Source organism: Papaver somniferum, chromosome 6 (assembly GCF_003573695.1).
Source record: "Papaver somniferum cultivar HN1 chromosome 6, ASM357369v1, whole genome shotgun sequence".
Lineage (NCBI taxonomy): Eukaryota > Viridiplantae > Streptophyta > Magnoliopsida > Ranunculales > Papaveraceae > Papaver > Papaver somniferum.
In genome coordinates, this window is record NC_039363.1 from 134,817,850 (window position 1) to 134,835,212 (window position 17,363).

At 42.1% G+C, this 17,363-nt stretch overlaps 2 protein-coding genes across 2 annotated transcripts; both read left to right on the top strand.

The window, feature by feature from the left end:
• The first annotated feature begins 13,495 nt into the window (after positions 1-13,495).
• LOC113291527 lies at positions 13,496-14,065 on the top strand. Its single transcript, XM_026541052.1, has one exon. It carries the CDS (start codon positions 13,496-13,498, stop codon positions 14,063-14,065), a length of 570 nt encoding a protein of 189 aa, XP_026396837.1.
• A 2,047-nt stretch (positions 14,066-16,112) lies between these two features.
• On the top strand, positions 16,113-16,604 carry LOC113291528. Its single transcript, XM_026541053.1, has one exon. The coding sequence runs from the start codon at positions 16,113-16,115 to the stop codon at positions 16,602-16,604; it is 492 nt and encodes a 163-aa protein (XP_026396838.1).
• The last annotated feature ends 759 nt before the right edge of the window (positions 16,605-17,363 follow it).

Genomic DNA, 17,363 nt, shown 5'->3' on the forward strand with positions numbered 1-17,363 from the left:
AACGACGACCATATTGGAGATCCACGTAGGGTACTTGACCTCCTTGATGAAACCTGCGTCTAGTAGTTTTCGAAGTTCTTTTTCCACTGCCTTATGATATTCCGGCGCGACTTTTCTTATTTTCTGTCTGAAAGGTGGCGTGCCTGGTTTGATGCGCAGCTCATGTTGGATTATTTTTGGGTCAATCCCAGGCATATCTCCTAATTTCCAGGCGAATACATCTGCGTATTCTTTAAGTAACTTGGTCAGGGAATCTTCTCTCTTTTCGTCCATTATGGTCCCTACTTTGATCATCTTCGGGTTTTCCTCCGTTCCTATGTTGATTTCTTTTACGGGCTCTACTGGCGTGAAAACCGGCTTCGGATCCCCGAGGACTGGGGCGTTCTTTAATTGCTACTTGGTATGTTTCTGTCCAGCGTTGGCTGCTGAAGTACTTGTCTCTGTGTTCCGGACATTATCATCTTTGGTCAAATCCCTTCCTGTAGTTTCCTTGAGGAACTGGTCTATGGCCTTCTCTTTCGCAGCTTCTTTATTTTTAAGTCTTCGGGTTTTGTGTTGCTTTTCTTGTTCGTTGTTGATGCGATCCTGAGTGGCTTGGCACTCTCTTGCAGAGACCCGATCTCCCTTGATTTCCATTACTCCCTCAGGTGTAGGGAATCTGAGATATTGGTAGTACGTTGCCGCCACCCCTTGAGTTTATGTAACCATTTTCGTCCAATGATGGCATTGTAGGGGGACGGGGCGTCCACTACGCTGAACCGTGTTTCTACTTTCATGGGTCCGCGTCAACCTGCAACACGATGTCTCCCAAGGGCTTCGTGGGTGCTCCATTAAATCCGTAGATGGTGTAATAAGAGGTCATTAGCTGTTCTTCATGGAGCTTCATTCGTTTGAATGCATCGTAGAATAGAACGTTCACTGAGCTCCCCCCGTCTATGAGGATCTTTTTAAGGTTACATCCAGCCACGGGTAGTGTGAGGACCAAGGGGTCGTTATGGTCTTCCATATCTTCGTCGATATCTTCAGCATCGAAGATAATAGGTGAGTCCATCCACTCTTCATGTTCGTCCACCTCTATCCCATCGATCTTATACAATTCGCATCGGTCCTCGAACTGCTTCCGTAACCTCTTTCCTATCTGTGCTGTAAGTGAGGGCCCTGCGGTTTCAGAACATGAGATGGTGTTGATTGTGCGGTTCCCTTCTGGAAGTTGGACTGGCTTGGTTCGTTTAGATCTATCCTCTGCGACATCCTTTCGTATGTAATGTTTGAGCTCGCCCGCATCAATCAATTTCTGGATCATTATTTTGAGGTTTTTACATTTTCGGTCTGGTGCCCGTTGAAACAGTGGTATTCACAGTAATCTTTGGATTTCTCGGTTCTTGGGGGTTGTTTTCCCTTAGACCATGGCCATTCCAGATTTTCCCTTCCTTTGACCTCTCGCAGGATCCGAGCATAGCTAGCATTGAGCTTTGTGTAAACTTGATCTTCGAACTTCCGATCGTCTTTTCGCCTTTCGTCCCTTCGTTCTTTCCTATCTTCGTGGGTCGTTCCACCGAGCAATTCCTTTTGGTTCCAGTGGTTTGTTCTGCGGAATTTGTACGGTGAGTTCTCTGTGGGTACGCCCTCGGGTTTTCACGCTGGATTTCTTCAAGACGAGCGTGTTTTTCAATAATTATTCGAAGATCCCCCTCTGTCTTGGCACGCTTCCATGAATCTCAACAAAGAGTGGACTCATTCGGTCTAATCCCCACTTGTAGCAGTTGATACTTACCACCGGGTCCACACTTCCTATGGCTTGGCAGACCTTGTGCCATCTGTTGGTGTATTCCCTCGTGGTTTCCTTATATCCGATTGCCAGTGAAAAAGCTTATCCATTCCAGTATTAACAGCCTTGTTGTACATGTAAGTTCTTAAGAACTTTTCTGCGAGTTGGTCGTAGGAGTGGATGGAGTTTGGCGGCAGATTATCAAACCAAGACAATGCCGATCCCTTCAGACTCGATGGGAAGTATCTACAGAGTACTGCGTCGTTCTGGCTCCATCTAGCCAGTACACGGTTATAATACCGAATGTGTGCAGCGGGATCGCTGGATCCGTCATAGCATTCGAATGTCGGGACAGGGCATTTGAGTGGAATAGGGGTTGGCCAGGCGATGAGTTAAGGGTGTGGAGTTAGCCTCTCTCATGACTTCTTCCAACCTTCCTCCGCCTTGTCTACTTTTTAATTGCCTGATCTCTGCCATCATTTCATCACGCAGCTCTTCCATCGCGCGGTGGTGCCCTACATTCCTCTGCTCGTGATAGCTTGACTCTCCATCGTTATAATCTGGGTCGGATGCGCTACTTCCTCTGGCCGCGTTTCCATTGGCCGCTACGATGACTCTTCGGTCTCGGTTTGGTTCGGGTGCCTTTGAATTTGCTTCATCGAGTTGTTGGCTCGTCTTTGTGCTTAAGGCAATCCGGTCTTTTAAATCCTGGTTTTCTCTGGCCAACAAAGCCACAGCATCCGCGTAAACCTTTTGGCTTTTCTTCAATTCTTCAAGTTCGGCCATCAATCGGTCTGATTGGTTCGACCCTTGATTGGGAGTCCCAGCTCGTGCTATTACGGCCACCGTGCCGCCTTCTTCTATGGTTTGTACTAAAGGCGGGGGAGGTTCAGCTTCGATTGTTGGCATTCCCAGATCGGGCGGAGTGCCCATCTGCGGTGTTAGAGCCACCTGCACAGTTTGATTCAGCTCATTGGTTGATGGCATTCCGAAGGTTGGCGGTGCGCGGGTTGGTACGTTCTGGATTCATCCACCCTTTCTTTTGGTTGGTGAAATTGATTCGTAGCAAGAGTTTTCACGGCTTCCGTAGTCTTCGGGACTGCCGCTGTCGTATTATATTTTGTTGCCGCTGCTCTGAGGGCCGCGGCTGCAACGGAATTAGCATTCATAGGCGAAGTGATTTCCGCAGTGTCCTGTCTCTGACTGGTCATTTTGGCTTTGTCTCCTTTCTGCTTGCTCCGGGTGATGACCGGGGTTGTCCTCGGTGCTTCCTTCGACGTGGCTCTGGATTTTCCTACTTCTTGCATCTTTCTGCACAAGGGAATTTCAAACAGCGGAAACAGAAATGTCCGTGCGGATCGGGTTAGTTTGCGAAAATTCCTAATTCCACGACAGGGAGAAACTGCCCGAGGGCCACAGAGAACTCTTAGGGAGCCCATTTGATTCAAACATGAGTTAAAGTATATGGATTAAATTCTTATTAAAAGTGCGGATTCATTGAAAGTATGAGGAAACGCGAGAAAACCCCTTTTAAAACTGCACGTAAATCCTTTGAAAACTTACGAAAACCCAACGGAAAGATAGGTCCGTACGAGATCTAGAAAAATGTAGATCCGTGGATCTAAGTAATAAATCTTTTAACCAGTAAACGACGATACTGTCGGTAGTACCGAAGACAACGGGTGCGTTTTTGAACATGGCAAAGTTAATAAAAGATAAATACTGTTAAAGATAATGAAGCAGAGCAATCTTACGCTAATTTAATTATGAAATCACAGGATAAGATAAATCTTTTACCGGGACGAAGTCCCTGTTTCTAGCGCCAAATTGTGAACACGTAAATCACGTAGGCATCTATATGTTCACAAACAATATTCAAACTCTAGGTACCAACTCGTGCTGATAATACAATGGCATTGATTCCTTGGCTCAAAACCTTCGGGTTTATCATAGCCTCATCTAAGAATACTGCGAGTGGCGTTTACGCAAGGGGAGATAAAGAAAACGAAGCATAAAAGTAAAACTCATGAAGCGTTAGACAAAAATAAAGTGCTGAAGTGTAAATGAGACCGGGATTTACGTGGTTCAGCACTAAGGCCTACATCCACGGGGTTGTTGTTTCACTATGTACTTGATGGTTACAAAGATAGTCGAGTGACTTTGTAGTTTACATTGGTCTATCTATTGTAAAGGACTAACTTACACTTACAATCTTTTCTCTCTCTCCTTCCCCAGTTTTTTTGATCCCTTTACTCTTGGTGGAGAGGGGGTATTTATAGGGTTAGAGTGTGGGACCCATATCTGAAGGCCGTTGGAACCTTATCTTCTTGTGTTTTGTGTCCATCACGCAGGGGTTTTCGTTCGTAACTTCATCACGCAGAGTCATCCTCGTTCGTTCCACAGGTTGATCGACACGTATGCTGCTCAGAGTGTTTAATGCGGGTAGTTGAGGCGCCTGCTCGTGTCAGGCAAGTGTTCTCTGCCTATGTCGCGTCCATGTCAGTACATCTTCTCTCCATTGTTGATATCGGCTTCTTTTGGGGATGAGATAAAGTAACTCTTTGGGAGTTATTTGGTGCTCCGCAGTACAGCGTGTTACCGGAACATCCTTTAACTTCTGCCCTTAGATTTGTCCGGGAAACGATCCAACGTCGGCGGGATGGGCATCTTGGTTGTGGGCACATGTCATCATGCTTTGATGACTTTGTCCGCATGCTCTCCACGTATGTTCCTATATACACGTGTTTGATGATGAAATATGTGCACACAGTTCATATCCTGAAGATCGGTGAAGACCCACCAGAACCCATGGCACCGACGTGGTTTAGCTAGGGCAGTGGTCTTGGTGCGGTAGTGAATAACAAAAAAAAAAGAAAGAAATGAACCCAAATTTCTTCATTTCGACCTAAGTAGGGAGGTGGGGTTGTTATTGACACCCAGTATTACGATAAGGGTCACCTGAAAATATATGGCTTGACAGTTTCAAAAAACTGACAGCTTATTCGCTTTCTTGTTCAACTGTCAGATGCGGGGAACTGACAGCTCATTTTTCGTCGGTGGCTTGATATTTTTGCTCTTTTCACTCCAAATGAACACATTCTTCTTCCTCGAATTCTTCCACCAAAAACAGCTCGTCTCTTACTTCTCAAATCTAGTTTTTCTCTTCAATTTCTCTTCATCACTAAAGCTGTCGTACTTTTCAGACAAAAAATTTGCATCACTAAAGCCGACATGCTTTTCAGACAGAGATAAAGAAATAAAAGCAAATACTGAGAAATAAAACGCCTCCAACATCAGTTGCACTTGAAATGACATTTTTGCCCTGTTTCTTCTTCTTTTGTTCCAAATGACTCCAAAGTACCTAAACACTCAAAAGCAAACATAAGATACATATTTTACAAGAAAACTTAGCAAAGAAAGCATAAACAATAGATAAATATTAAGATGTTTTAGACACCTATCACAAGCTTGTTGTCAAATTTAGTTCATCAAAACTACATCTTGATTTATAGTCTACTAAGGTCTTTCTCGTACTTGGAATAAAGCGTGGTAGTTGATTATCAGAATTCACCAATCGACCTTAAAGGTTGAAGAACAACGAAGACGTCTATGGAAACTTCATCAACAAAGGTAAGTGATGACTAACTATCCCATTTACTCAAATTATATACCATTCTATAAATTTGATGTTGCTTCGTTATTTGATGATGATGTGTATCCATTTTTATTTCGAGAGAGTGGTGCATCCTGTAATTCAGACTACAAGATGAGGTTTTTATTCGCAATTTTGATGTCACCCTCATGATTGATATATTAGCACTCAAGAGATCATAAAGTGCTGAAAGGGAGCGAAGTTGATTAGCTCATGATTCTACCTAGATTTAGCACGCATGAAACACTCTAAAGGGACAATGGTAAAGGTTTGGGTTCTCACTCCATTTTTTTAAAGGGTTATTTCTACTAATGATATTGATTATCTCTCTAACACTACATTTAATCTGCACCTATTTTGCCACCAGTAAGGTTAATTAAGTTCAATTATTTGGTAATAACTCCATATGTAAATTTAGAAAAAAATATACTATCTACGTGACTCTAAAATTTCTAAAATTTAGAGGTTATGCAAATATATGTTTTAAATTCTAAAAATTTACCTGCCGAATTGAAATTTAACCAAAAACCAAAATCTTTATGCAAAATATGTAAATACTCCACCATGCTTGAACTTTATATTATCCCCAGTGTAAACCTAAACTTAAATTCAAGGTGGGAAATTCCAAAAACGGTATAAACTAAGAAAAAATAAACAAACAAAGAAAAGATAATATAAGAAATACCAAACTAACGGGTTGCCTTTCATTCAATGTTTAGTTTAATGCCTTCAGCCCGACTTTAGACACTCTCTTTCCTCCTTAGCCTGCGTCCAACATGTTAGCATGTAAACCTGAATGGACATCGCTAGGATACTTCATCGGTTCAAAAATATTAAAGTAAATCTTTTCATTATCAAACTCCATCGTAAGTGTTTTTCTTTGTCAACATCAATCACAATTTTAGCCTCTTTCATGAAATGCCTCCCAAGTAGCAACAATATAGATGCGTATGACCCGTTATTCATCTCCCAAGTAGAAACAGTATAGATGAGTCTGACCCGCTATTCATCCCCAGTACGTAGAAATTTACTGGCAATACTAGCTGATTCACCTGCACAAGGAAATCTTCAATGGTACTCCTAAGATAAACATTAATATGATCAACTAGTTCAAGAACCATATGTGTTTCTTTCAAAGGACCCATATTTTAAAGCTTCATAAATATATGCATGCATGACATTAACTAATGCTCCTAAATCAAACATAGCTTTTCTAAACCTTTTATTACCAATCACAACAACCATATCGAAACTACTAGGATCTTTACACTTGGGTGGGAGTTTCTTTTGGAGGATAACCGAAATTTTTTTCCCATACTAACCATTGGTTGATCATCGCTTGTTGGTGCATAAGTTCTTCAAAACATTTGCGTTGAAGCTTCCAAATTGCATCTATCAGAGGGATATTCACATGAACCTTTTTAAAGGCATCTAAAATCTCATTCTCTTATTCCACCTTTTTAGCATTAATGAACCTGTGTGGGAAAGGCAAAGGAGGAACATAAGTAAAAACAAGAGGTTTAGAGTTTGTTTTAGGTACCTAATCGATTCGGGAAGAAGCGATAATCTCTGACTTCAAAACCGTCCCTTTAGGGTTTTTTTCTCTCACCATCTTCTAGGTGTGTTGAAGAGATAATTTGATACTAGGCCTACACGTCAAAGTCACAAGATTGACTACACTTTTTTATAGAATAGTAAGGGAGAGAGGATCCTTTCCTTGTACTACCTTCCTCCTTTTATAGGATTTCCTAAGTTTCCCTTTCTATGACATCATGCCACATGTCCTTAGAATCCTGTTATTTACTCTTCTTGTCATCCTCTCTAATATAGCCTCCAACTTCCTTTTAATTCTTCTTTATCTTTTATATTTATGGACATATCTATGGGGATTTGGGCTTTAGTCCCCATTTCATCCCTTGGACTTGGACTCTCCTTAGGAATTACCTTGTCTTATAAAGGGTAGTTATTTTTTATTAAAGGGTAGTTATTTTTCATGTATCAACATGGTGCATAGTTAGAGCACCGTTTTTAAATGTTACAACTTTAACAGTTTCTATCGGGTTAATTGATAGGTTGAGAAGGGAGTTTCCCACTGTTATGTGCCTTCAAATGATTAATCTCACTTGTCATAAAAATTATTTACGTTAGAAACTCTTTAATTGCACTATCAGTTATTTGCTGATCTTTCTGCATTAACAACGTCATATTATTTATCATGTCAAGCATCTCTAATGATTTTGTGTTTTAAGTTTGTTGTGGGCGTTGTACTCGTTGTGGGAACTCACTTGGATGATTGAAAACCGGTCATTCAGTTGCAGCATTTTTTTTTGCGTAGTTGGAATTAGGATGATCTCTCCACCCTGCATCATACGTGTTAGAAAAGGGGTCATACATCTGCATTTTCTGATTTGGGTAAATAGCATTGGCTTGCTCCAAATTTTCATAAGCTTGGGTAGATGGTCTGACCACCCATGGCTGCAATTTATCGAATCATAGCTGCCATGTGACTTATATTTTGACGAGGTTCAGCGGCTTCGTTAACTTCATTAACTCTCCTGACTGGTAAGTATGAACCACGACTTGTAAATTATTGAGAATTTGTTGTCAATTAACTATCTAGTCATTCATTACTATATTTTTCACTAGTGCACCCTCACCTGCACGGTCATGAACAACATCTTGACGGAAAAATACAATCTTGAACGCCATATTCAGAGCTTCGAACTCCGTATTAACTTAGAATAACTTCTCCAGCGACAGTCAATATCAAACAAGGCATATAAAGAGACAACAAAAAGAACCTTCCAGTAGTAGACGTGAGTAAAGATACAAAAAAACGACATGAAAAAGTACCGAACCTATGAACCCAATATATTATAAAAAGAAAAACCATTAGGATCTTGAGGCTCATCAACTTCTGAAAGACCAATTCTGAAGAGACTCAACCGAGGCAATACCATCAGTAATGCGGTTCTCAACTTCTTGAAACTAAAGTAAAAGCGAGAATATTGATTATTATGTAGAACTAGATATTATAAAACAACAACCAAGCAAAGGCCACCATCAATATTAGAATGATTATAGTAAACTTACAAGCGTAAGTACCACGAGCAACAATAACCATAGTTGGAAGAAATAAAGATCACAACAAACACATAGAAGATGTAGTCTGAAAGATACAACCCCCATCCTACTAGACATTTACACTCCTAGTGTTGCGACTCGTTTTTTGGCTTAACCAAATTCAAAACCGATAAACTCAATTTTCATGATTTCAAAACCGATATTACTATTAGCCAATTTATGGTAAATTGACGATATTACATCTTCAAACTCTATTATACACTGTATGCCCTGTGAATTAGAATCTCCGACTTTCAAACTAAATTACCAAATAAGAATCCAATTTCGGAAAACCTTAAAAAATTTAAAGCTTCATGTTTTGGAATATTCAATAACACAATTGAGAATCCTAATATTTTCTCCCTTATTTTTGTTCTTAAAAAAGAATCCTTATTTCATCATTAATCAATCATTATTCATAAAAATAAGTGAAAAGTGTCTTAACTTCAATAACATTGATTTTTCTTATTCCTAGCAGAAAAAAGTAATCGATTTTATTCGACGATATCAGCTTACCCTCTGAAGGCACCCATAATCTCTTCTCATCTCTTTTGAATTATGCCAATATTAATAAATCCCTTCGCATTCTTCTTCATATCCATTTTTCAAACATGAGATTTGAAGACGACATCCATGATCCATGAAGATTTCCGAAGTTGGGATTTTTTCATTTGTTGCTGAAGTTTTTTTTCTTCTTTTTTTGACACATATTGCTGAAGTTGCTGGTTATGCCACAAATGATATTTTTTTTTCTTTTGTTGATGATCTTAACTTGATCTTTGGTTGGGGATAATTAATTTAAATACCGCATTTTTTCGCTTTTATATGTGCATATATTTCGGGTTTTAAATGAGAAATATAATGGTAAAAGATGGATATGGTTTAATTTTCGAACTGGATTCTTAGGTTTCTGGGTGAAAGTAATTTAGTTTTCAACCGGCTAAAAGTTAATATTATGAGTACTACATTAATCGGTTTTAAACCGAGGGCTTCAGTTCGGTTCTAGGAATAAGCAAAAACCAAACCGAGATAAGACGGTTATCAATAATCGAAAACTATTGACTACCGCTGGATGATTCTGTTCGGTTTAGGTGCAATCGGTTTGCCCCAGTTTGGTTTCTTTGGTTTATCGGTTTATGTACCCTCCTTTGACTTGTTTGTTTTTGGTCACAGGGTCTTTCATTATATCCGTAGGTTGAGTTTGCATTATATCCGAGCATATACTTTTGTATCTTCTTCACAATCGTGGCTCCCCTGTTGTTTCCTCCCATAGTTCCTTTGTTTCCACTTGCAGGGGAACTCATTTTGACTTTGAGCCATACTCTGATTGTATACACATAATTCATCATCCGCCACGTGTCGAAGGAGCCATACGTGGAAGACATGCATCCCCTGAACATCGAGATATGATGCCACGTCCCAACACTCAAGGGGAATCTGACATCCACATGTTCACATCATCATACCAATCCAACGATGGATGATCAAGAAGCACCAAAGGACCGAGCTACCGCGAAGTAGCATAGTATACCAAGAGATCAACTTTACTCCATCCCAAGAAAGATCCAAGATCTATGGTGAGGATAAATCACGCCAACAGGGATGTGACAGGGGCATCAGACAGCCGCCTGATGCGTGCAAATTTCCCCAACCACCCGCATTAAACACCCTAGGCATAGGACGAGTGTCGAAGATCCTATGGAGAAGAAGGAAGCCCATATTCGTTTATACACAATGCCGTTGAGAGACGATGGATCAGAACGAAGATAGCATCGGGTTCGGTACACAAATCAAGACGATAAAGACACATCTGTCTATAGAAGAGGGCCCCACCAAAGATGCCTATAAATACCCCTTGAACGCTAAGAAAAGGGGGTCGACCATTTTCTAGTTAAGTAACAAAGATTATGAGAGAGAAATTGTAAGAGTAAGTATGAGTTCTATTTCCTCCATAGCTTCATCCCCCACTCAAAGTCATCGGACTATCTTTGTAATCTTTAAAGACATAGTGAAATACGAACCCCCGTGGACGTAGGCCTTAGTGCCGAACCACGTAAATCTGCGTCTCGTTTACATTCTGCAATTATAATCTTCGTATTCTTTACATTATGCATCTTTCAAATCATCATAGGAATCCCTATGACGAAAAGCAAGGACGAGCCCCAAGGCTCAGAGCTCCCTTTTTATTATTGTTTTATGCAATTTCGATTATGTTACTATCATTTCATCTGTTATAATATGATTGAGAACTTTGTTGTGAACACGATGATACCATCGTTATTTTTGTGTTCACAATCTGGCGCTAGAAACAGGGACTGTTGTCCCGGTAAAAGATTTATCTTCCCCTATGATTTTACTCTTTTTTTTGCTCCCCCGCTATTCCCCAAATAATAGTGCTTCGAGCAACTATCATTATTTCATATCCGATCTGCGTTTGCTTTAACAAAAACCTTCTAGATCTATATTTCCCCTTAGATCTGCGTTTACTTTAACAAAAACCTTCTAGATTCACCCCTAGACCTGCTTTTTTTTTTAGCCAAAACCTTTTGGATCGGAGTTTTTCTTCCTCGCAGGCAATATCTTCCGGATCCAAGACTTTTAGATCCTCAAAACCATTTCGTTTAAGTTGTTATCGTCCTTAGAGAATATTCTTGTCGTGTTGTTTTTAACAAGCATACACCGAACCTGTATTCTCAGGCATAAAACCTTTGGACCTGCCTGTTTTTGCAAAAGTATTTTCAGACTTATGAATAGATCTATGTTTACGATCGTTTGGATCTACGTTATCCCTCGTCGGGTTTCCGGAGATGTTTTCCTTAAAAATCTTTAGTTTTACGCTGTGGTATTTGCCCCTATTCTTCGGATTAACTTTTCTAACAAAGCCACTGTGGATCTTGTTCTTCGACAATGTTTCGTTTTTCCAGAAAAATCGAAGATGGAGAAAACGAAGGACATGGGAAAAACCAAGGCGTCGTCAAAGGAAACACCGAGGACAACCCCATTTATAACACGCAACAAACAGAAGGTTGAAAAGTCGAAGGCAGCGAATCAGAAGCAAGGTACCGCAGAGATCACCTAACCACTGGATGCCAATACCGTAGCGGCAGTGACCCTCAAAGTTGTAGCAGAACCAAGGTCTGCCAGCTACTCAAAGTTGCAACAAGCTCTGCCAGCCCTCAAAGTTGCAACAACCGGTCTTCGGAATGCCACCAACGAATGACCAGAACCAAGCTCTGCCAGCTACTCAACCCTTGTTAACAATGAACCAACCAGCGCCCCCACACGTGGAACTGCCAGTAGTCGCTACCGATCCGCCCCCTCTTTTAATCCATACAGTAGACGAAGGTCATACTGTGGCCATTGGAGTGCAGGTGCGAACCGGGACCCCAAACCAAGGATCGAACCATTCCCCTCAACTGATGACAGAGCTCAATGAATTAAAAAAGAACCAGCGGGTATACGCAGATGCAGTAGCATTGCTGGCTCGAGAAAATCAGGAGCTCAAAGATAGGATCGACCAAAGCATAGGAGTGGCACGCCAACATGACGAAGCAAATTCAAAATCACCAGAGCCGAATCGTGACCGAAGGATCGTCGTGACAAATGCCAACGATCCCGAGCCATTAAAGCGAAGAGCAGCCGGAGGAAATAGATCATCCGATCCATATTACATTCTCGAAGACTCGGAATATTTCGATAGTGAGAACCGAAGATCAGGACGATCCTCAACCAGAGAGGATCACCAACGGGCAATGGAGGACATTCGTGCTGAGATGATGGCTGAAATCAAGCAACTGAAGCAAGGCAAGGAGGGGGAGACTAGAAGAAGTGATGAGGGAAGACAACACCACACCGTTGACTCCATGCCTAGCGAAGGCTCTCATTCCCCAGAAGTGTGTCATACCAGCATTTGAATGCTACGATGGATCCAGCGACCCCGCGTCCCACCTTGGATATTACAATCGTATTTTGGCTCGATGGGACCAGGACGATGCGGTCATCTGCAGATATTTTCCTTCAAGCTTGAAAGGCTCAGCCCTATCTTGTTTGATAACTTGCCATCCAACTCTATCGACTCCTACGTCCAGCTCACGGAGAAGTTATTGAGAACCTCCATGTACAACAAAGCTGTCAACAGTGGGATGGACAAGCTTTTCTCGCTAGCGGTCGCATACAAAGAAACCATAAGAGAATATACCGTTAGGTGGCACGGAATCTGTAAAGCAATAGGGAATGTAGATCCGGTGGTCACCATCAATTGCTACAAATGGGGATTGGATAGGATGAGCCCGCTCTTCGTCGAAATTCATGGAAGTGTACCCACGACCGAAGTATATCTTCGTTTTATCATTGAAAAGCACGCCAGATTGGAAGAAATCCAGTGGGAGAATCCTAGGGCCCAAACACAAAAAGCACATCGGACTAATTCCGCGGAACAAGCCAGCGGATCCAAGAGGGGTAACTCAGCTGAACGCACCAACGAAGATAGGAGAGGACGAAGGGATGATCATCGACGTGATGATCGGAAATTCGAGGATCAAATGTATACGAAGCTCAACACCAACTACGCTTGCATCCTAAGGGAGATTAAGGATCTAGAGAACTTAGAGTGGCCTTGGTCCAAAGAAAAGCAGTCACCTCGGTCCGAGAAATCTATAGACTACTGTGAGTACCACTGCTTCAACGGGCATTAGACCGAAAAGTGCAAGAACCTCAAAATAATGATCCAAAAGCTTATTGACGCGGGTGATCTCAAGCAGTATGTTCATAAGGCAGAAATCGATGATAGGGCAAAAAGAAGCAAGCAAGTCTAACTACCTGAGAGTAACCGAACGCTCAATACCATTTCATCGATAAGAAAAAGATTGAGAAAACAATTCGAGGACTACTGCGAGCTATACAAGATCGACGGGGTCGAAGTTGATGATCACGAAGAATGGATGAACGCACCAATGATATTCGACGCTGAAGATATCGAAGAATACATGGAGGACCACAACGATCCTCCAGTTATCACTTTACCGGTAGCAGGATGTAACGTCAAGAAGATCTTGATTGACGGTGGGAGTTCAGTCAACGTTCTATTCTATGATACGTTTAAGCGAATGGAACTGAATGATGAGCAACTGATGTCTTCTTATTATACCATCTTTGGATTCAACGGCGCCCCAACGAAGCCCTTAGGAGACATCGTATTAGAAGTAAGGGCAGGACGATTGAAGATCGAAACCCGGTTCAGTGTGGTCGATGCTCCTTCTCCCTACAACGCCATCATCGGACGGAGATGGGTACACAAACTCAAAGGAGTAGAAGCAACATATCACCAGTACCTTAGATTCCCAACGCCCGAAGGGGTAATGAAAATTAAGGGAGATCAGGTGCCCGAGAATGCCAAGCTCTACAAAACCAACTCAACAATGAACAAGATGAGCAGCGGAAGTCTCGCAGGAGAAAAAACAATGCAGCAGTTAAGGACAAGGCAATCGACCTATATCTTGAAGAAATTTCGGGAAAGAGCTTGACAAAGGAGAATGTCGCCTTAACTACCAAAGCTTCTACTTCTATGGCTAAGGGGGATGAAGAGCCTGCCAAATAGCAATTAAAGAACGTCCCTCTCCTAGGGGAACCGGAGCCCACATTCACAACTGTATAACCCAAGAAGGAGATCAATATAGGGACTGAAGAAAACCCGAAGATGATCAAGATAGGCACTCTAATGGACAAGGAACGAGAAGCATCCCTAATCAAACTACTTACGGAGTATGCAGACATATTTGCATGGAAACTAGGAGACATGCCAGGTATCGATCCGAAGATAATACAACACGATCTTCGCATAAATCCAGGCACGATCCCTTTTAGACAGAAGGTACGAAAGGTCGCATCGGAGTACCATCAGGCGATCGAGAAAGAGCTCTGCAAGCTGTTAGAGGCAGTATTCATTAAGGAAGTGAAGTACCCAACTTAGATTTCGAACATGGTCATCGTACCGAAGAAGAATGGATGAGTAATGATATGCATCAACTTCACCAACCTCAATAAAGCATGTCCAAAAGACAGTTACCCACTCCCGAGCATTGAAAAATTGGTAGAAGCCGTTGAAGGATACGAAGAACCATCATTTATGGATGGATATTCCGGTTACAATCAGGTATCCCTGGCAAAACAAGATCAACAACATACGGCGTTCTATACCCCGCACGACCTCTATTGTTACGCATGAATCCCTTCGGGCTGAGGAACGCACGGGCAACATACCAGAAGATGGTTGATGCTATCTTCAAGCCGTGGATTGGGAACACTTTAGAAGTTTATGTTGATGACATGCTCGTCAAACGTAAGCTGCGCAAAGACCACCATAAAAATTTGAGATATATCTTCGATGCCATGAGGAAGTACAACATGAAGGTGAATCCAGAAAAATGTACGTTCGGCGTCACGTCGGGAAAGTTCCTTGGATATCTAGTGACGAAAAGGGGCATCGAAGTCGATCCTGCTATGATACAGGCCATTTTGGAAATGCCATCCCCGAAGAACTTGAAAGAAATCCAAAAGCTCAACGGATCACTGGCAGCACTAGGGAGATTCATCGCCAGATCGTCGGACAAATGCAAGCACTTCTTCAACATCCTCAAAAAAGGAAATAAATTTGCATGGACAGCTGAATGTGAAGAAGCCTTCCAGAAGATTAAGGAATACCTGGCCACAATCCCGATCCTCCAGAATCTCGATCCCGATGAGGTACTGGCCCTTTACATAGCTGCCACCGAAGATGCAGTTAGTGCAGTACTGGTCAAGACCAACAGAAAGGTCGAACAACCAATATATTACGTCAGCAAGACTCTCAACCCGGCAGAAAGAAACTACACGAAGATTGAGCAACTCATACTAACATTACTATGGGCAACCCAGAAGTTGAGAACCTATTTCCTAACCCATTATGTTCGTGTCCCCTGCAAGGCACCGCTGGAAGCTGTTCTCAAAAACGCTGGGAAAGTGGGAAGAATAGCGAAATGGAATACTCACCTTGATCAATTCAATATCATCCACGAGATCCAGACTGCACAAAAATCACAAGTCTTGGCAGATTTTTTTAGCAGACTTAAACATGGACAATAACGAAGAGGTGAAGGACATCCCAGAAGCAGCAGAGGACGATAAAGATCCGGTTGATGTACTCGAGCCATCAGGCCAAATACGATGGGAGGTCTTCATTGATGGATCAAGGAACAGAGAAGGATCGGGCATAAGCATCGTGATTACCACCCCAACTGAAGATAGGATCGTGCATGCGCTAAGATTGGAATTCAAGGGGCATAACAACAACATCGTAGAATACGAAGCCGTGGTACATTCCCTTCGGTTGATAATATAAATGGGAATAGCGGACGTACGCCTAACAAGTGATTATCAACTATTCATTCGATAAGTGGAGCTGGAATACAATGTTTATGATGTGACCCTCTCAGCATACATGGCATTGGTCCAAACCCTAGCATCACAGATACCCAACATTATCTATGTAGAAGAGACCTTGGGCATGCCGATGTCTTAGCGTACATATCATCTATGCTAAGGGATGAAAGCGTCGAGGCCATCAAGATAACAAGAGTATATGAGCCTTCGATCATTCCACAACAATCCTTCGCTACCCATTGTGAAGACGATGTAGGGGAGGATATCGTCGATGACGATGTAAGGAAGGATATCCACGATAATTTCGTCGAATACGATATCTTATCGAGAGCAAATGAAGACGAAGACTTCAGCAACGAAGAGGACTGGAGAACCGAAATCCACTTGTTCCTTGAAGAAGGAACGCTGCATGCAGACCTGAAGCAAGCTCGAAAGATACAATCAAAGGCAGAAAGATACGATCTTCGTGACGAAATTCTTTATAAGAAGTCTTTCCTCGGTCCATTGTTTCTCTATTTATCCAGGGAAGAAGGCCATCGTATCCTGAAGGACATCCACTATGGGGACGCATGCAACCACAGTGGAATGAGATCACTAACCGACAAAGCTAAGATGCAAGGGTATTACTGGCCACAGGTGATATGAGACGCAGCCAGGATGTCTATAAGATGCGAAGAATGTCAGCGTTTTTCTAAAAGAATCCATGCCCCGGCAACAAAGCTAAATTACGTAGATAACCCCTGGCCATTTTCAAAATGGGGGGTGGATATCGTCGGACCCTTGATCGAAGGGTCAGGGAAGAGACGATTCTTGATCGTAGCCACTGATTACTTTAGCAAATGGGTAGAGGCCAAAGCTCTATCCAGAATCAGAGACGTAGACGTGTTCACATTCATATTTCAGAACATCATTTGCAGATTTGGCATTCTCGCAGAAATTGTGTCCGACAATGGTAAGCAGCTGCAAGGAAAGAATATAGACATGCTCTTTGACACCTTCAAGATCAGGAAAAACAAATCAACTCCCATCTACCCCCAAAGTAACGGCCAGGACGAAGCCACGAACAAGACTCTGGCTCTTATCCTCAAGAAATCGTTAGATGAACACAAGGGTCGATGGTGTGAACAGCTTCATAATTTTCTATGGGCTTACCGAACCACGCGCAGGTCCGTCACCGGTGAATCTACGTTCCTCCTCACTTATGGAGCCGAAGCTGTCATTCCAACGGAAATCATCATGCCAACCATGAAGACCGAAGCTTGGGAGAAGAACCTAACAACATACATGATGTTGGAAAGGCTCGATGACCTAGAAGAACGAAGAGAGACAACGCTACAAAGAATGGAGAACTACCAACGAAGATTGGCAAGAAAATACAACAAGAAAGTTAAACTTAGAAATTTT